General features: G+C 49.7%; 1 protein-coding gene and 1 long non-coding RNA gene across 3 annotated transcripts; one reads left to right on the top strand and one right to left on the bottom strand.

Annotated features, from left to right (window-relative positions):
* Nucleotides 1-13099: 13099 nt before the first annotated feature.
* On the bottom strand, nucleotides 13100-14708 carry LOC119279553 (serine/arginine repetitive matrix protein 1-like). Its single transcript, XM_037560756.1, has 4 exons — nucleotides 14669-14708; nucleotides 14102-14594; nucleotides 13845-13975; nucleotides 13100-13762 (listed from the first exon to the last, which is right to left on the bottom strand). Exons 1-4 carry the CDS (start codon nucleotides 14706-14708, stop codon nucleotides 13533-13535), a joined length of 894 nt encoding a protein of 297 aa, XP_037416653.1. The 3' UTR covers nucleotides 13100-13532.
* A 106-nt stretch (nucleotides 14709-14814) lies between these two features.
* Nucleotides 14815-19140, top strand: LOC119276195. 2 transcript variants are annotated; one of them, XR_005136408.1, is made up of 3 exons: nucleotides 14815-14934; nucleotides 15958-16063; nucleotides 19081-19140. It is a non-coding gene; the product is annotated as an uncharacterized LOC119276195 (long non-coding RNA). The 2 variants fall into 2 exon arrangements; XR_005136407.1 differs by lacking the exon at nucleotides 14815-14934 and adding an exon at nucleotides 15637-15771.
* The last annotated feature ends 386 nt before the right edge of the window (nucleotides 19141-19526 follow it).

The raw sequence follows: 19526 nt of genomic DNA on the forward strand, positions 1-19526 counted from the left end.
GTGGTGAAGCTCTGTGGTGTTGTTGGGAGACTCCAACCGAGGTGTGGAGATTTCCCCAACCTTGTTTGTAAGGGTTCGGTCACCGCCTTCAAGGGAACCTCTAGTGGAATCACAGCATCTCACATTTTGTGAGGGCGTGAGGAGAATACGGTGGCCCAAGTTGCTTCTTGGGGAGCATTGTGCCTCCACACCGCTCCAACAGAGACGTACTTCCCCTCAAAGGGAAGGAACTTCGGTAACACATCCTCGTCTTCACCGGATCCACTTGTGGTTATCTCTTACCTTCACTTTGTGCAAGCTTTACTTGTGTTGTATCCTTTTCTTGCACTTGTTGTAGTTATTGTTAGCATCATATAGGTTGCTCACCTAGTTGCACATCTAGACAACCTTTTTGTTGCTAAACCTAATTTGTGAAGAAAGGCTAAAAATTGGTAGTTGCCTATTCACCCCCCTCTAGTCAACCATATCGATCCTTTCACTACCTAATGAGTCTAGGTTTAGCATCTTTCTTTTCCATAATATATTCTATAGCAGCATGATCAGTGTGAACAATTACTTTGGAATCAACAATGTAAGATCTAAACTTATCACTCACAAACACAACTGCTAAAAACTATTTTTCAGTAGTAGTATAATTTCTTTGAGCACTGTCTGGACATTACTAGCATAATGGATAACATTTAATTTTTTGTCAACTCTTTGTCCTAGAACAGCACCAACATCATAATCACTAGCATCACACATAATTTAAAAAGGCAAGTCCCAATCGGGTGGTTGAACTATAGGTGTGGAAGTTAGGGCTTTCTTAAGTATTTCAAAGGCTTCTACACAATCATCATCTAACACAAATTGAATATCCCTTTGTAAAAGATTTGTAAGAGGCCTTTAATATCTTTAATATCTTTAGGACATAGCATTTAATATCTTTAGGACATGGCATTTTCTTAATTGCATCAACTTTAGCTTTATCCACCTCAATACCTCATTTGGAAATTTTATGCCCCAAGACAATACCTTCATTAACCATAAAGTGGCACCTCTCCCATTTCAAGACAAGATTAGTTTGCTCACATCTCTGCAAAACTCGATCAAGGTTGCTTAAGAAATCATCAAAGAAGTTCCGTAAACCTAAAAATCATCCATGAAAACCTCAACAATCTTTTCACAAAAATCAGAGAATATAGCCGTCATACATCTTTGAAAGGTAGCAGGTGCATTGCATAAACCAAAAGGCATATGTCTATAAGCATAAGCTCCAAAAGGACAAGTAAAAGTGATTTTCTCTTAATCAGGTTGTGAAACAGGTATTTGAGAAAAACCAGAATAACCATCAAGAAAACAAAAGAGTGTATGTTTAGATAATCTTTCTAGCATTTGATCAATAAAAGGCACAATGTAATGATCTTTTCTAGTAGCTTTATTTAACTTTCTGAAATCAATTACCATTCTATAGCCAGTAACAATTCTTTGTGGAATGAGTTTATTTCTATCATGAGGAACAATAGTAATACCTCCCTTGTTAGGGACACAATGAACATGACTTACCCATCTACTATCAGCTATAGGATAGATTATACCTGCTTCCAGAAGTTTTATTATTTCGGTTCTTATCACTTCTTTCATCTTAAGATTCAGACGTCGTTGGTGACCAACAACGGGTTTAGCACCAGGTTCCATATTAATCTTGTGCTGACAGAGAGTGGGACTAATGCCCTTAAGATCATCAAGAGTATATCCAATAGCAGCACAGTGCTTCTTCGGAATTTTCAATAATCTTTCTTCTTCATGTTCTGAAATGTTAGCACTAATAATAACATGATATATCTTTTTCTCATTAAGATAAGCATATTTCAAAGTGTTAGACAATTGTTTTAATTCAAACACAAGATCACCTTTAGGTGGAGGACGACCTCCTAGAGTTTCAATAGGCAAATTGTGTCTAAGGATAGGTTGTTGTTCAAACAATATTTTATCTATTTCATTTCTTTCATGTAAGTGCATATCATTCTCATGGTCTAGCAAATATTGTTCTAAAGTATCAGTAGGAGGCATAGCAATAGAAGCTGTCGGATTTAGGGTTCCGGCAAAACCCTTGAGGTTCTAACACTATGGTGCGCACGAAGATTTCCCCCTACCGAATCTCGCCCTCAGCCTCGCCACGATCTCTAAGCTTATCTCGATGAACTCAAAACACAAGAGACACAAGATTTATAAAGGTTCGGGCCACCGTTGTGGTGTAATACCCTACTCCAGTGTGGTGGTGGTGGATTGCCTCTTGGGCTGATGATGAACAGTACAATGGAAGAACAGCCTCCTGAGGAGAGGTGTTCTTGTGCTTGGTGGATGCGAGGATGAACTGAGTTCGTTCCCGTCTCCTTTCTACTGTGGTGGCTAGCCCTATTTATAGAGGCCCTGGTCCTCTCCCCAAATATTGAGCGGGAAGGGATCCAACAATGGCCAATTTGAAAGGGGACAACTAGTACAAGCTATCCTGACTAAAGGTGGTCTTCGCCTGTCAAAGGCGCTGGTGGTGACGCCATCTTGGGCTCCACGATTACCTCCATCCTGCCGTCCTGCTGGTCTTGGTCTTGTTGCACCAATATGGAAACCTTTGCCTGATGCCTCGGTACTCCACGCCTGCGCTTGCCCCCTTAGCACCAAAGGGGAAACGAGGACACTGCGCGTGTTGGCGCCCGCTTGGCCTTGGTCATCATGGCTTGCGTCACGGGAACCTCAGGAGGTACCCCTTGCCTTGATCTCTCCGCCCCATCGCGAGCCTTCCTGGTGAGGCCGCTCCTGAGGAGGCCTTGTGTCGTCCGCCTCGCGAAGCTTGGCCCCTCGCGAGGGTCTTGAGTGCCGGCTGATGAAGACGGGCCGTACTGGGCCACTGGTGGAGCCATGCCGTGGGCCGCAGGCAGGCAAGTCTGGGGACCCCCGTTCCCAGAACACCGACAGTAGCCCCCGGTCCCAAGGCGCGCTCAGACTTGGCTTGGCGGCGAAGCCAAAGGGCAAGTGCGGAGCGCCGCGGGCCTTTGCCGACGCGTGGTGACTGATTGGACATGGGCGTCTCCGCTTCCCCATGCTGCATCGGCAACCGCCCGTGTGACGAGTCCCTGCTGCATGCAAAAAGGGTTATCATCACCTTCGATCATGGAGGTCGACGACTGACCTCCCTTGGGCTATAAATGAGGAGGGGTGAGATCCCTCGTCGCCCATTTCTTCTTGCTCCGCCTGCTTCTTCTTCCCTACTCCACCTCCAGTCTTGACACCAATGGCGCTGATCCGTAGATTCTCAGCCGAAGAGAAGGGGAAGGCTCCCTGGGACAGACCCAATCCGCTCCCGCCGAAGAAGAGGCCAGTCCACTGCCGTGGCGAGGTCGTGAGGCGGGAGATGACGAGGCCTTGGTGCGAGCGGCCACCTCCTAGGTAGCCGCTACCCCAGTGTGCCCAAGCCGAGGGCTCCGGAGAAAGGGGCGGCGAGCGGCGCCGCCCGCGCCATAGCCACGGTCGACACACCGTGGTGGCGCGCGCCGCCGCCCCTGGAGTCCACGCCGCGGACTCCTCTCACGAGCTCGTGCTGCGGGCGGTGATGCCTCCAATCACCTGGATCTGCTTCCCTTCGTTCTTCGCCACTGAGATGCCGCCGAGGGGGCCTCTCGAGCTTTGGCTGCAGCACGTCGACTGTGGCGCCCCAGCGACCTGAACGGAGGTTGAAGTCATTCCCTCCAGCAAGATCTTCATGACACGAGGCTGGGGCGAGGTCGCACGGCTCTGCCGAACGGGGGGCACCATCGCGATCCATTTTGAATACGATGGTGCCTCCATGTTGTCCTTCAAGGTCTTCGACGCGGAAGGCCGACGTCTCGAGTGCTGCCCCGGAGGGGGCACTCAGGATATCGATGCGGCAGGGGCTGGGCCTGCCGTCTGATCCTCCAGCGGCTCCTCCGGCAGCAGCAGTAACGCTTGGGATTCCGGCGACTCTCCCGAACTCTACGAGACTCCGGAGACGAGCGATGATAGCTACGCACCCCCGAGCTCTTGCCGCGCCCGGAGAAAGGCGACAGCATCGGGCCATCACCGCAGATGATCTGGATGGGGTTGGCGCCGGTCTCCCGTGGCCCACCGTTGATGATGGCGTCGGCCACAAAGGCGCGTGTAGTTAGGGCTCCTCAAAGTTCTTTTCTTTTGTTCCCTGCGAGGAATCGAGAAACACCCCGCGGGGGCGTGTAAAGGGTCTGCGATGTCTTTTGTTGTTGTTATCCTTATTATGAAATCGTGCGAGTGCTTGTCCTGTCCCGGCTTGGCTCCCCCTTTCTAACCTCGCGGCGACTTGGCGCTCTACGCTGATAGGTCCCGGTCCCCAGGCAGGCTACAGCGGTCGCTGGTATGCCAGGTCGCGATGTTGTGGTCAAGGCCAGGAGGTGAGCAGCCCGAGGTCCAGTAAGAGCCCCTGAGGCGCAATGCTCAGGAGGTACCCTTTAGCGCGCAAGCAGCCGCCGAGAGGTAAGAAAGGAAGGCAATGTTGCCGCCACAGGGCCGCATCAAGTGAGGATTTCACGTCATAACGATTAGTTGTTCCAAGCGCGAAACTTATCTCGGTAATCTGGAGTCGTTCCCATGCGTTGTGCCAGACTTGTGCGTCGGCAGCTGTGGCGTATCTAGGTTAAGCCCGTGCGAGCCTCCCCCTTCTTCCCCGCACTCTCCTTCATGCTCTACGTCCTCAGGTCCCGGTCCTCGAGCGAGCTCAGTCGTCGCTGGTATGCCAGGTCGCGATGCCGTGGTCAAGGCCAGGGGGTGAGGACTGGTGAGCCACTAAGATCTCCTAAGTCGCGATGCTCAGGAGCCCCCCTTTTAACGCGCAAGCGGATCACATGGGAAAGAGAGGGACTCATGGTGCCGCCCGTTGTAGACCTCAGGAGGTTCCTGCAAATAAGCACGAGAAAGGCACGGGTTGCCATTATGATTGCCGGCTGGCCACTGGTTTCTCTGAGAGAAGGGGTGAGGGCACTGAGGGCCTGGTGAGGTGACACGCGTGGGGCATGCTGCGGGCCAGAGCTCGACTGCTCAGATTTGTCAGCGTTACAGGGACGGACCCGTGCGCAAGCGTCATGCCAGCGCGGGCGGCTCCCGTGGTAGGTGGTAATTGAGCAGGTGATAATCACAGGTAGATTAGGCATGAAAAGGCAATTAGCTTAGGTAAATGCAGAATGGATACATGCCACTGGGTCAGACCCAAGCGGCTTGGGGATGATGCAGCCCGAGTGGTGCCCCAAGCAATGTAAGCCAAAGACATAAAAAGAGATACATGCCGCAGGGACGGACCCACGCGGCCTGGGAATGATGCAGCCCTGAGGGCGCTCGTAGCTGAAATGAACTTGGGAGATGTCACCTGGTTCTGTTGTAGAGGGGGTGTTGGGGCAGCTGAAGATGCGCGGTGAAGGGGCCGACCCTCACGAGCCACCGGGGCCCTGAGCCTCAGGAGGCTCTGGGGGCCAGGTGGTTCTTTGAGGACAATCTCAATCTCTGCTAGGATCGCGTGGTGCCTGGCCTCCTGAGCCACCAGGATGCTCCGCAGGTGACGCTGGTAGGTGGCAGTCGCGTTCGGGAGGCCAAAAGGATGCGAACATAGCAGTGCAGCGGACCCTCGCAGCGTCCCACGCGCGAAGGCCAGAAGCGCTCCTGAGATGCGACTTGGTTGAGCCCTGGGACGTCAATGTAGACGCGCATCCCACCATCCTCGCCTGGATGGGGAGCTACACCAGGCGAGCGGCGGTCGCCACGCACGGCCCTCACTCCTTGAAGCTCCCGAGTGGTCTTGGAAATGAACTCCTAAACATTGGGCTTTCCACTCCCCGTGTCTTCCTGAGGGAAACGTGTCACGAAGCACACCTCCAAGTGGTGCCCGAGCGCCTCCCTCGTGATGTTTGTGAGGTGTGAGGCCCTCCAGAAGAGAGCCCCTGAGCCCTGCCCGAGGAGGGCGCCGGGCGTGCCTTCCTATACGATGGAAGGAGGCGCCCCAAGCACGGGCGTTGATCCTGACGCGGCACCACCCGAGGTGCCGACCTCCTGAGGCCCTGTGTGCAGCGGTTGCTTCTTCTTCTTGGAGATGGCCTCAGGAGGGTTCTCGCCCTTGCTGTCTGGGTTCTCGATTGCTGCGGCTTGGAAGGCACGCTCGAGGGAGCACACCGCATCTCTCTCTTCACAGGGGACCGTGATGATTCCGCCGCTTCCTAGCATCTTGAGGACGTTGTAGCCGTGGTGGGTCACTATGAACTTGGCTGGGGCTGGATACCCGAGGATGGCATTGTACGGCAGGTGGATGTGGGCGACGTTGAAGTCGATGAGCTCGGTGCGGTAGTTGTCGCGCCATCCGAAGGTGACAGGGAGGCGGACCTGCCCTATCGGGGTGGTGGAACCATCGGTAACTCCTGAGAAGGGCTTGGTAGGCTGAAGTTGATCGTATGGTACTTGAAGGCTGTCAAACATCTCATTGGACAGGACGTTAAGCCTTGCACCGCCATCGATGAGGGTCTTGGTGACTTGCACGTTGCTTTTGACGGGTGAATAGAGCATCAGAAGAACGCCAGTAGTAGCCGCACACTTGAGTTGATCTGCTGAGCTGAAGGTGATGGCGCACTTGGACCACCTGAGCGGGCGCGTGGCCTCGAGCCTGGGGAGGGCTGCGTTCACCTCGCGATCAAACTGCTTGAAGATACGCTGAGAGGCTGGGGCCCGAGCCCCGCCCAAGATGCAAGCGATAGCACGTGGCTCCTGAAAGCCCCCAGCCACCTCGTCCTGATGATGGTCGTCATTCCTTCTTGGCGGCGGCGGCGGTGGAGGAAGGCCTGCGTTCCCCTGGGGGCGGTGCTCGCGAGGCTGATCCCTCCAGGAGCCCTCATGAGGCTGATCCTGCCAGCGATCCTTGCGAGGTCGGTCATGCCACTCCTGGCGAGGGCCACGGTCGTCCCATCATCCTCCACCACATCCTCCTCCTTGGTCGTAACCCCGGTCGTTGCGCTTGGGGCGTCGACCAAAGCATCCTTCTCGAACAGCCCTAAGCTCTTGGCAATCGTTGGTGTTGTGGGTGTGGAGGTTGTGGTAGGCGCAGAACGGTCAGCTGCCCTTGGACGACTCCGGCTGGTCCCTGCCATGCTTCGTGTCTGGTTCCGTCGTGAGCATGGCCACTCCCTTGTGCTTCACATCCTTGGCCTTGGTCTTCTTTTCTTCCGGGTCGGCAGCTGGGAGCTAGAGGAGGGAGAGGCGTCCCTCTTCAGCTCTTGCACACTTGGTCGCCAGGTTGAAAAGCTCCAGGGATGTGCACAACTCCTCGTGGATGGCGAGCTCCTCCTTCATCTTGATGTCACAGACGCCATCAGAGAATGCTGAGATGATTGCCTCGTTTGTCACTTTGGGGATCTTGAGGTGGACGCTGTTGAAGCGTTGGATGTATTTCTGCAGGGTCTCCTCGTGCTGCTGCCTGATGCGGTGCAGGTCACCCGCGGCCGAGGGGCGGTCGCGAGTGCCTTGGAACTTGGCGATGAAGCGGCTGCGCATCTCATTTTAGGAGGAGATCGAGCCGGGAGGCAGGTTCAGGAGCCACGAGCGGGCATCGTCCTTGAGTGCCATGGGAAACCAATTCGCCACGACTTTCTCGTTGCCGTCGGCCGCCTCGATGCTCAGCTCGTAGAGCTGCAAGAACTCCGCAGGGTCGGGGGTGCCGTCATAGCGAGGAGGTAGGTCCGGCTTGAACTTGCCCGACCAGGCGACGGTACGCAGCTCGGGGGTGAAGGCGCAGCAGCCTGCTATGGTCACCGGGGCCCTTTGCTGACGCAGAGCTTGCTCTTGATGGTACCCACGCACTGCTGCCATAGGCAGTATGCGGTCTTGTCACGCCGGTGCAGGGAGCACGAGGGCGCCTTCTTGAGGCTGAGGGATTTCTTGACAGCTTCTTTCTTCTCGCGCGGGCGTCGGACGCGGTGGGTCTGTGACAGTCTGGTTTTGCCCTCTTTTCTTTGCCTGGTTTCAGTTGAGTTGGTTTTGAATTTGGAGTTTTTGAATCACTTCATTTGGACTTAACCACTTGGGTACTCCTTGACTTTCACCCAAGTGCTCCCTCTCCTCCTCAAAACCATCACTTCACCTCTGGTTCAACTCAAAATATTGCTTGGAATATTTTTTCTTAAATGAAAAATATTCATTTTGCCCTCCAAAACCCTAGTTAGCCCTTTGTGCTCCAAAGCAACCCTAATTTTTCTTGCCCCAAAAATCCTGAGAAAAATCCCAATTATCCTTTGAACCCTAGGGCACCTTTCTGAGAAAAAAATATTTCATCACACTTTGGAATATTTTGGCTACAGAAAATAAATTCATTTCTGGATAGAAATAGTAGTTTCTACAGCAACCACCATTTTACTAGCTCCATTGTAGCTGGTTTTTCTTGTACCTATTTACCTTAGTAAGTGTAAATAAACCCCCAAAGCTCAGCCCTTAACTCCTAGTGGTTTGACCACAGTAAATATCCAAAGTTACTGTCCAAAAACTTGCCAGCAGTACAAATCCATTTCTACTACACCTGGATCCAAGCCAAACCGTGGTAACAGTTCAAACTACCAAGGACTACATGCCAGACATCAAGGTTAGCGCTTAGGGTGGCGTGATGTCACGGTTCACGCGGTGGCCGCGTTCGTCCGAGCGTGCTGGCATGCAAAACACGCGCTCTGCGTGCCGCCTAGCGCTCTGTTGAGCGCGTGCTCGCTGCCCAGCCTGCCCAAGCATGCCAAGCCTCGCCACCATCCTTGTCTCCACCCTCTTAACACCCCCTGGCACTCGCCGGTGCCAGAGCTCGCTGCAGCGGGCACGGGCACGGTCCGGCGAACGACACAGTGCGCAGTGCACTATGCTCGTCGTCTTCTCCCTTGTCCCTGTGCTCGTCCAAGCCCGCCAATAGTTCCCGCGTGACCTCCGTCGTCTTCCCCCTCTCTCGCTGGCGCCGTTCGTCGCCGGGCGCCATGGACAGGTGTCCTCCGGTGGAGCCCGAACCCTCCTTGCCGCCGGCCTATAAATGTCGCCATCCCCAGCCTCTATGAGCACCCGCAGCTACTCCCACACCCTCCACAAACTTGTAGAAGCCGCAGCCCGGCCGGGCAGGCCGCGGGCTGCCGTCCCGAAGCTCGAGCTCACCAGTGATCCCCTTCGGATCGTCCCCGCAGATCCAGCCCCTCTCGGGCCAGGGTGACCCTGCCAGGGCCTCCGCCACTCTTCCGTGAGGGCGTTCCGCCCTGTTGGAGCCCCTGGAGCCGCCCCGAGCCGCCGCCGTCTTCGTCTCCAGCGACCGCTGCCCTCTGCCTCCGCTAGAGAGGCCGTTTCCGGCACCATCCGGTCACCTCTAGCCACGCTACGGGTACGTGCAGGTGCGCCATCTTCTTCTCCTTCGATCCCCCTCTCGTTTGAACCCAAGAATCCTCGTCACTGGAGTGTGCTCCGATGAAGCGCTGCCTCCCTCTGTTTCCTTCTCCCCTCCTTCTGGCCTGACTAGCAGGCCCCGCTAGTCAACGACTCATTGCGCGCGTGAAGCGGTATGAGTGCTGGCGCCCCGAGCGTTTACGCCTTCGACGTCATCCTCCCCCAATATGTTTTCTTTTTAAATCAAATTCATTTAAATCCAGGAAACTTCAAACAGCCATAACTTTTTATATGTAAGTCCAAATGTATTGATTCTTTTTGCATTGTGTTCTTTGTCAAAAAATCTAACAACACCCAAAAGATGGGATTTTTCCTTGCTGCCTAGATTTTCTGGTAATTTTCAAAAGGTTTCTTGATGTTTTCTTTTTGTGATTTTATTTATTTTCAGAAGAGCAAACTTGTCTTGAGGATCACCAGGAGATTTGTGAACCTCATCAGCACTAAGGCAAGCCACAACAACATTTTCATAGTGCCACTTCAATATTTGTGATTTCCTACTTGAACTTATGATTATTCCTGCATTTAAATAATTATTATGATAATTATATTTTGTTAAGTGCTTGTCATGTTAAATATGCTTGATTTGCAGAAAGTTTGAAATGAATCTTGCTGATAATATAACAAGAACTTAGATATGAGTAATGATAAGCTGATATGGTCATGTAGGTTAATAATTAGTTTAATTATTATTCTTGCATGATGAAAAATGATGAGATTGCTAGAAATGATTTTGGTTTAAGTGAGGTTTGATCTTAACCAGAGAAGTACCTTGAGTTGATGATGGCTCTGTGGGAGCGTAGTTGATTTAGTAATTTTTCATGGTTATGTGATGCATATGTTAGTGATGCATAGCATGGCATTATGACACCGATTACTTTCACTTTAAGTTGAACCTGGTAAATAACTCAGCTTGAATATGTTGTTGACCGGGTCATGGTGCCGCTCAAATGAGTTTTTCCTAGTGCAACCACATTTGCCGGTATGGGACGGCCTTAATGCGTTTCATTGTCGTGCCTCTGGTCGGTGCCTCCATCTAGGGAAGGTTATGGGCGTGCTGTACCCTGGCCCGGTAAGCAGGCATAACCTTGTGTGCCAGTTGATGAGTTAAGTGTTTGGGTCGCAGAGTGGATCGTTGCCGTGACGGTGGTTTGAGGTGTCTTGAGGTAGACACAGGGCCACCCAGGACTAGCCCGGTGGGGATTGAGTTGGAGTGACCGGGAGAGTGTCATGACAATGAAGTGGTTTCGTCCGAATGCCGTTGGTCCACCCAAATGGGAGTGCGAGGCCATGGGTTCCGTAGTGTGGGTACAGTGCGCTACCTCTGTAGAGTGTATTAATCTATCGATAGCTGAGTCCACGGTTACGGACACGCTCAAAAGTAGGGTACACCATGGGTCAACACTTAATAAATTTGCACACTGAGACTTGCACTAAGGTAATGACAGTGAGGCCATCGTGTTGAGGTTCAGACCAAGTGTTGGTCAGGGTCGTGATCGCCGTAAGGATCACGAGATCGTCGTTGAGTTCTTCATGTTTTGTGGTCTGGAAATGATCACGTTCGGTAAGCCAGTCCATGGGATGAGTACTACTTGAGCATATTCACACCATGTTGGATATATATATATACAGACGGTCTATTCTGCTAATATTAGCAGAATAACTATTCTGCACACCACTTTCGCACTGCACGCTGAACGAAAGTGCACTGCATCTTCTTGACGACGAGCACTGCAATAGAGACTAGTGAACTTCGTGTCGAAAAAAACTGCACGCGGTGTTTTTTCGGTACTGTTTTTGCTCTAGTTTTTTAATCATTTATCGGAACAAGGCGTATAATACACCGTTGAAAAGCTATGGATTAGGCGCAACTTCGACATGTTGAACAGTTTTCGAGATTCCACACGGTTTAAGAGTAGTTTTGAAAATGGTGCGGCAGATGACGAGTGGCAGCGAGCGTTTTTTCGCGTTTTTTTCTAAACCGCTTGTTGGAATGAAGCAAATGATACGCCGTTGGATAGATATCATCGAGGCGCATCTTTTCCATATATAATTATTTCTCTAATTTGTTACGGTTGAAGAGCAGTTTCAAATTTACTAAATCACGGAATTCTGTTTTTTAAATTTTTTCAAATTTTTGGTACTGTTTTCGCTCTAGTTTTTTAATCGTTTGTCGAAACGAGGCGTGTAATATATCGTTAAAAAGCTATGGACATGACGCAACTTTCATATATTGCAATGTTTTTGAGATTCCTTACGGTTTTAAGTTAATTTTGAAAATCGTGCGGCGGACGACGAGTGGCAGCTGCTGTTTTTCGTGAAATTTTTACAAACCGCTGCTCGGAATGATTCAAACGATACGCCGTTGAAAAGGTATCGACGAGGCGCAACTTTTTCATGTAGAACACTCTCTCTAATTCTTTACAGTTTAAGAGCAGTTTTAAATTTATCAAAATGCGGACACTCTGTTTTTTGCGACACACCAAATCGACGTGCGTACTTCATCCGACTGAAAACCGCACTGCATCAGACGAAATGCCGCACTGCATTAGACAAGTAAGAGAACTGCATGGTTTCTTTTATTCAAACGTAATTTTTTCAAGACAATCATTCTTTTATTTTGTCATCTTAGTAACATTTTTTCAGCACTTCACGTTGCGAGTAAGTGAACCGCAACACTACCAAGGGTGAGCCGCATGAGTATTTTGTTGTCTTTTTTTCATACATTGCTATTGGAGGGGACTGCATTAAAATTAACTTTTGCTTTTTATACAACATGTGGCAATCTAATTAACCTCTCATAGAGTGTGTTTTACATGGGTAAAGAAGTGAACCCCATGGTCGAGAGAAATGTACTGCGACACTAGTAGTTAACTGCACTGTTTTTTCTGCTCCCTAATATTGTTTTTTCCACTTTTTGTTGACGAGTCTAAACTCCGATGATAAGGCGAGTGAACCACACTTATTCTTCATCAGAGACATAGTGAACTTCACGAGCAACAATTCTTCAGCTTTTTCTTTTTTATGTTTTCAACCGTGAGATTTTGCGGACACTCTGTTTTTCGTGATACCAAAATCGACGAGTGAACTATATCGGGCAAAAAAACTGCACTGCATCAGACTGAAAACCGCACTGCATCCGACGAGCAACATTGTGCACCGTTGTTTGTATAGAAAATATTACATAGCGAGATGCAGTTTTTTATGGAGTGAACCTCTAGGCCCACCGAAGTGAACCACCCACTCCCATACTAGCAGGGTACACTTTCATTGTGTCTCTTCTAGTTTGGATCACAAGGAACAGAGTGAAGCACAGTAGACAGAGTAGCGAACCTCTCAAAGAGTGATGCAGTGCGGCTCACGTGGTGATGCAGTGTGGATTGCATGGCGATGCAGTGCGGGAGGGGACGAACATGCCTCATGGAGGAAGCCACGATGGTGGAGGGAGAGTAGGAAGAAGGTCGAGCAGGGGTGAGGGTGTGGGTGCCACTCAACTCTTCTACAAAATGAAATGTAGTGATTTAAAAAAAATACAAATAGAGTCCTCATTTTTTGCGGAAAAAATCCTTAAAAACTAAATTAAAAAGCAATTGGGTCCATTTTTTCCTCCCACACCGAACTGCATGTTGGAGGAGTCAAATTCCATGCCCAGGCATGTACCCGAACTTGCACTAGCAGCACCCATTTTTTCAATGGAACCAAGTATAGAAGCCGTCCTTGGAGGTACCTTATAATTTCTTGTTGTATGAAATAGTTCAAAAATATGCACAATGAACCTCCCAGGTAGCGGAAACGAACTTCTGATATGCCCGCACACACATCTCAAAAACACACATCCAGCACGCGTCGTCCGCTGCTGAAAAACTGCACTGCTCCTATGCGGCCGCCGGCGGTCCTTCTGCACTGCTCACTGCACACGGGAGCCAAGGAGGAGGGAGAGGGGTAAGGGACGATTTTCCCTGTGAGATACCGTGGCTGCAGATGGGTGTGGACGCAGGCGGGCGGGGGGAGCCCTGACCTGGGACTTTGGGCGCGTCTCCGCCAAGTGCACTACTCGTCTCTGCAGGGCTGAACTACACGCGCCCTTGCACTAGAGATCTTAATCCGTCGTCTTCCCATGTCATGGCCGGTTGCATTTCGTCCCTGAGGGCGTGCTGCCGAAGGAACTGCAAGCGGGCATGCTGCCGAACGGCTTGCCGTCGTTCTCCTATCGGTGCTCGGTGAACTGAAAGCAAGGCGCGGCCCGTGCTCCATCCCGCTTGGCGCAGACGAGTCCCAAACCGGCAATCATGGAGGCTCATTCCTGTTGGGTGACAGAGAGATGAGAGAGAGGATGGCGAGGATAGATACAGGGGGAAAGGGTCTTGGTGGAGCTGCTTTCTCACCTAGCCGACAATGATTGCAAGGCCGCCGGAGGCGCGGGTCAGGGCGGAGGTACTGGATCCGGATCGAGGCAGCCAGGGATCTTGAAAATGAACCACACATGGAGCACAAACGAACAACACGAACCGGAAACCTGAAGAAGTAATCGGCGCGGGGGTGATTTGGTCAGCTCACGAGGCATGGTAGCTTCCATGGTCGTCTAGAAGATCAGATCGGGGGATGGAGGGGGAAGGAGGGAGCTGCTGGCCGGAGCACATACCGGAGTGGAGTTGGTTGCTCCCCGGGACTGCAGCTCGTGGCGGCGGTGCGGTCGTCCTCGATCTGAGGAAGACGCCGGCGAGGGGCGGCCCGATGGGTGAAGGTCGTGCACAAATTGATCAGGCCATTCACGAGCGTGGCGGTGGAGGTCCGATTCGTCGCCTCCCGTGTGCGGCCTGGCGGTGGTGCCCGGATCCATCGCCAGGGGAGAGTGGGCCGGCGAGGAGGGGCGGCGACGGATCTAGCGTAGGAGAGGATTGGGCGGCGTGGGAGGGGCCGAGGCCGCCTCGGATCCGGCGTAGGGGAAAGTGGGGCGGCGAGGAGGGGCAGGGACGGTGCGAGGCGAGCTGGGGCGCGGTGGCCGGCGGCGGGGTGGCTCCGGCGGGGCTCTGACGCGTGGAAGAAGGTGGTAGGAGGGGGCGGTGGTTGGGTCAGGGATGGGTGGGGTGGGTCGCCGGTTGCATCGGGGGAGTGGGAGGATGGAGGGATGTGGGCTGTTGGGGCGTGGGGAGGAGAGAGAAGAAGGTGTGATGGGTGGGCGTAGTGCAGTTTCTTCGGGTTTTTTTGCAGTGCGAAAGTGTTAGTAGAATAAGCGTTTTGATGTGCATAATAAGATTTTAAGAGGTGTTATCATAATAGACCCACCCTATATATATATATAGAGAGAGTGTGACTATTCTGCAACCCCTCTCTAGAGTTCCTAAATAATTATTCGAAAACCACCTCCCCGACTACCTTGTTTCTTTTCCCGAAGGGGGTGAGCAAGCGGCGCTCCGGCGCCGCGAGGGAGTGAGCGAGCTCTGGTGTGCCGCCGGTTGCTGCGCCGCCATGCAGGTCCCGAACTAAACCTGGACCACACCCACCTCCTGGATACCTTCCCCACACCAGCGCCGCCCCTGGCTGCCTACCCCACACCCACCCCCTTTCCCTAACCGTGCGATGCCACTGCCAAAAAACACTGCGCGTCGCCGCCAGATGCAACTCTGTGAGCCACCACCTCCACGTCTTCCCCCCGCAGATCTCCGACGTACTTCCCGTCATGGGTGACGACATGTCCCCCGGATCCGAGTCGAGCCACCACTCACTGGCTACCGGGGTCTAGAGAGTTCGGGTGCCAGATCCATGGTTGCTCCGTCAAAGCTGACTCCATCGCCCTCGTACCCCCTCCCCCGTCGTGCCCCTATTTCTGGGCGTGGAGCAGGACCATGGGGACCTTTGCCGTCAGTGGATCCATCCACGCGTTCAGCAGTTAGCCACCCGTTCTTGGCAGTTACTCCCCGACATCTCTGCTTCCCGTCAGCATCGAGATACAGGAGCACAGTGCTCCCAAACAGACCCGTATCACTGGTCGAGCCGCCTAACAGCTGATCGAGCTAACCCGTCTCCCTCGACAAATCCACTGACCTCCTCCTCTTGTGGTGGCTCTCCTAGCTATCCTGAGGTCTCCCTTGCACACGGGAGGTGGGGAGCGCGTCGTCCGGCCCCTAGTTGCCTCCCGATGGCCGCATCCCCATCGGCGACTGCTCGCCTCAAGCCCCTGTATGTGGATTCGACGCTGTGGAAAGCAGCAATCAACTTTTTTATACTTGGAAAAGCAAAGTTGGTTTGCACGCAGAGGCATCACTTATCCGCTGTTGTTTCTACAGCTTCAGCTAGCAGCAACCACAGCAGGTTGTTAGGGTCGGCCATCCCGGCAGTTAAGAAAGACTAGTTAGAAGTGTGTGTGTGTGTGTGCTTGTGTATGCGTGTGTGTGCGTGATGATTTAGCTTAGGCCATGGTTCATTTTCTGATGTGTGTGTGTGGCGAGTTGGCTTAGGCCATGGTTCATTTTCTGATGTTCATATTCTTTGATGCAGTAGCAGTTCGATTATAAAAGGCAGCGACAGTCAAGAAAAAAACTGGAGAATGGGGAGGACAAGAATCTAGCAAGGGAGAAGGGCAAAAAGAAAGCCGGTGATCAAGGTACATGTCTGATTCTTGCTGTGTCTTCATGATAACTCCTCAACTAGGACAATTAATTTTGTCGTCAGTTTGAGGTGCCATTGTGTTTCCTGTAAAAATAGGTGATATATTTTGCAAGGCATTTTCTGTTTCAGCAGTTATGTGTTATTAATAAAATAGGGTAGGTTTGGGTTATTCTGTAGTTAACTAGATAAAAAGGGGTTCGTCTTCATCCATACATGCACGCCATTGGATGTGTTTGTGCATTGTTCAGTTAGCTTCCCTTATTTCTAGCACGCAAAACGGTGGATTCACAAACACAAAAATCTCTCTATATCTCTGTGTGTGTGGAAGTTAGCAGGCAGATGGCAACAGTTAGGGAAAAAATGAATGGTTTATGTATTCTAAAAATATTTGTTGTTTCTATTGGTGTTTCAATTGTCACAGGGTTTGAAAATTCAGCAGGTATCCCTTCCCAGAAAAAGTGTTAATTTCGAGTGTGATAGCAGTTCCTAAGAAAAAAATTGGCTACCCAGATAAACAGGAAGTTAACATCATAATTTACAGCGGTTAACTTTACAAATGTATACTAGTTCGGGGTCTATAGCAGTTAGTTTATTTTACAAGAACCCGTGTAGCAGTTAGCTGAGTAGATTTTATAAGTTAACTTTTACAAAAAAAGTGCAGTTAACAAGACAACATGTTTTTTTTAACTGTGAGTTAATTTTGAAGTTAACTTTTACAATTTACAGTAGTTAAAATCATATTTTGCAACAGTTTTCACAAAAAAAGAGCAAATGTATGCATGCAGATAAAGTACAGTTGCTTGCATCCGAAAGGTAGACAGATGGGAAGATTTTGCAAAAACTTGATATAAAAAATTGGCAGTTAGCTTGCAAGGTACACAAACATTTTGGTCATAACCGGGATGCATTGCAGTTTGCTAAAGAAATCTAATTTCTAGTGCTCATAACTCCTTCCGTGTCTGTTTGATCTTATTGAGAGTACAAGTGACTGATTAATTATAGCAATTGTGTACTCTTTTCTCATCATTTTATCATCTGGAGGTGTTGAACCCGTGATGCTCCTGCTTCATCTTTTATGTCTGTTTCGTCTTCCTGGGAATAAAATTGAGTCATTTTTAGTGCGTTCTTATTGTTCTAGTCATCAGTTTATCATTTCGCGTATTCAACCATCAAATAGTTTATCATTTCGTCTTCCCTATCCGGTTTATTATTTTGGGGATCCAGTGAATATCATTTTTCCTATTAGCAGTTAACTTCTGCTCCATTGCGCCGGGGATCGACGAGGTGTAGGACCCCTGATGGGGATTTACTGGTGGAGTGACCTCTCTACAACTAGCTCAATTTCATGTATAAGTTAGCTTAGTTTCCAGGAGCAGTTTGCTTTACTGATAGTTATGTAAAAAAGAACGGCAATGATAAATCCCGAACATTCGGATTTTAAGCATGTCAATCCGAACGTTTTTTATGACAACTTTAGTTCATGTGAGGTTGGCGAACATTAATTTTCTGACAAAAAAACAAACAGGGACAAAGTTGCCATGTCTGAACAACTAAAGTTGCCACCTCGCGTCAACTAAAGTTGCCATGTAAAAACGTTTGGGATGAAATGCTTAAAATCTGAACATTCGGATTTTATCGGGGTCCAAAAAGAAACATAGACCACTGCTCAATTAGCTCTTGCCCCCATGCTGCCAGCAGCGCAATCCACGGTGCGCAGTTTGCCAATGCTCAGTTTCATGGAGCAGTTAGTTTCAGGGACTGGCTGCAGTTATCTTGCGTCCAAAAAAATTAAGTGATGTACACAATTATGATTTTTCCAGCCCCTGCTTGCGTGAGGTACAAAAAATAGCAATCTAATGAGAGGGTTCAGTTTTGAGCCCCTCCTTGCGTGAGGTACAAAAAATATTTTTAATCCCGACAGTTAACTCAGTGTTAACTGTCACAATCCCTAGCAGTTAGCTATTTTACTCCTGGCCGTTAGCTTGAACCGGGCAAAAAACAAAAAAAGTATTTTCAATCCTGACAGTTAACTATTGCAGTCTCGACAGTTAGCTATTCGAGTCCCAGCGGTTAACTTGACCAGGGAAAAAATAGAAAAAATAATTAAAAACAAAAAAAGCAAAAAAAGTATTATCAACCATTGTAGTTAGCTTGCTCATCGCGTGCAGTTAGGTATTTCATACCCGCAGTTAGTGTGACCCAATCAAAGAAGAAAAAAACATTTTCAGTCCCGCAGTTAACTTGGTGCTAACTGTTATGATTCCTGGCAGTTAGCTATTTCACTCCCAGAAGTTAACTTGACCTGACGATAAAAGTATAGAAGAAAAAACCAATTGTCTTCAGTCTCAGCAGTTAGCTTGTCAGCATATGTCAGTTAGCTATTCTGCTCGAGCAGTTAGCGTGTACTGTAGCAATTCGGGTAAAAAATGTTGAAAATGATGTTGGTTTTTTGAAAACTGCTCTTAAACCGTAGCAAATCCGAAAACATGTTATATATGCCAAATTTCGGGCTAATCGGTACCTTTCTAACGGTATATCATACGCATCATTCTGACAAAAGCTTTGAAAATTCCTTTCACAATAACATTGAAAACTTGTTTGATGGATTTTCAATTTTTTGAATTTTGTTTAAAATTGGATGGATTTTGGGAAAACAACCAAAATGAGTTTTTTGCTCCTTCTCAATAGCTACCCAAAGGTATATTAGTTGCATCAGTCCGATTAGCGGTTAAATAATTATGACCCAAAAACTGTGCGAAAAAGTGATGCCAGAAAAAGTCCGCCCGACAGTTAACTAGTATAGTTCACACAGTTAGCTGTCTGTTCTCGTGCAGTTAGGAACGATTCTTGAATAACTTATTCAGGAATGGGTTGCAGAATAGCTCGGATGTATATATATATAGTTGCATTGTATGTAATTGGTTAAGTATCACGATATGGTTTGTCATTATGTTTATGCTTGTTGTGAGCTTGCAAGTACATTCAATGTACTGACCTGGCGTGTCATGCCAGATTTCAGGAAAGTCCCGTTGGAAAGGAGAGCCGTCCGAGTCTAGATCGTGTCCACATCAGTGTGCCTGTGCTATGGAGTTCCGCTACAACATTATTCTGCTGCCGCGTAGTTGTCATGATCGAGGCCCCTTTGTGTTTACTAAATAATGTACATATTGTTCAGCCACACCGTGTGTGCCGCTTGGCCTCGCTAACTGTTGTAATATGAACTATGCTCCGCTAGCATGAATAAAGCGGTTGTTTTTCTGTATCAAGTTGTTGTGTGTTGCCAGAAGACAAGGTCTTTGGGCTGGTAATGTAGGGTGAACCGGTCGCTCTGAGCCGGGATGCCACAAGGCTTGGTATCAGAGCCGCGCTGACTGTAGGCCATGCTAGACTACACCGAGTTAACTGGACGTTAGATACGAGTTGTAGCTGAGTGCCGGTAACATTTGTAGCTGGTTGTT

The sequence above is a fragment of the Triticum dicoccoides genome, chromosome 3B, assembly GCF_002162155.2.
Source record: "Triticum dicoccoides isolate Atlit2015 ecotype Zavitan chromosome 3B, WEW_v2.0, whole genome shotgun sequence".
In the NCBI taxonomy this organism is placed as follows: domain Eukaryota; kingdom Viridiplantae; phylum Streptophyta; class Magnoliopsida; order Poales; family Poaceae; genus Triticum; species Triticum dicoccoides.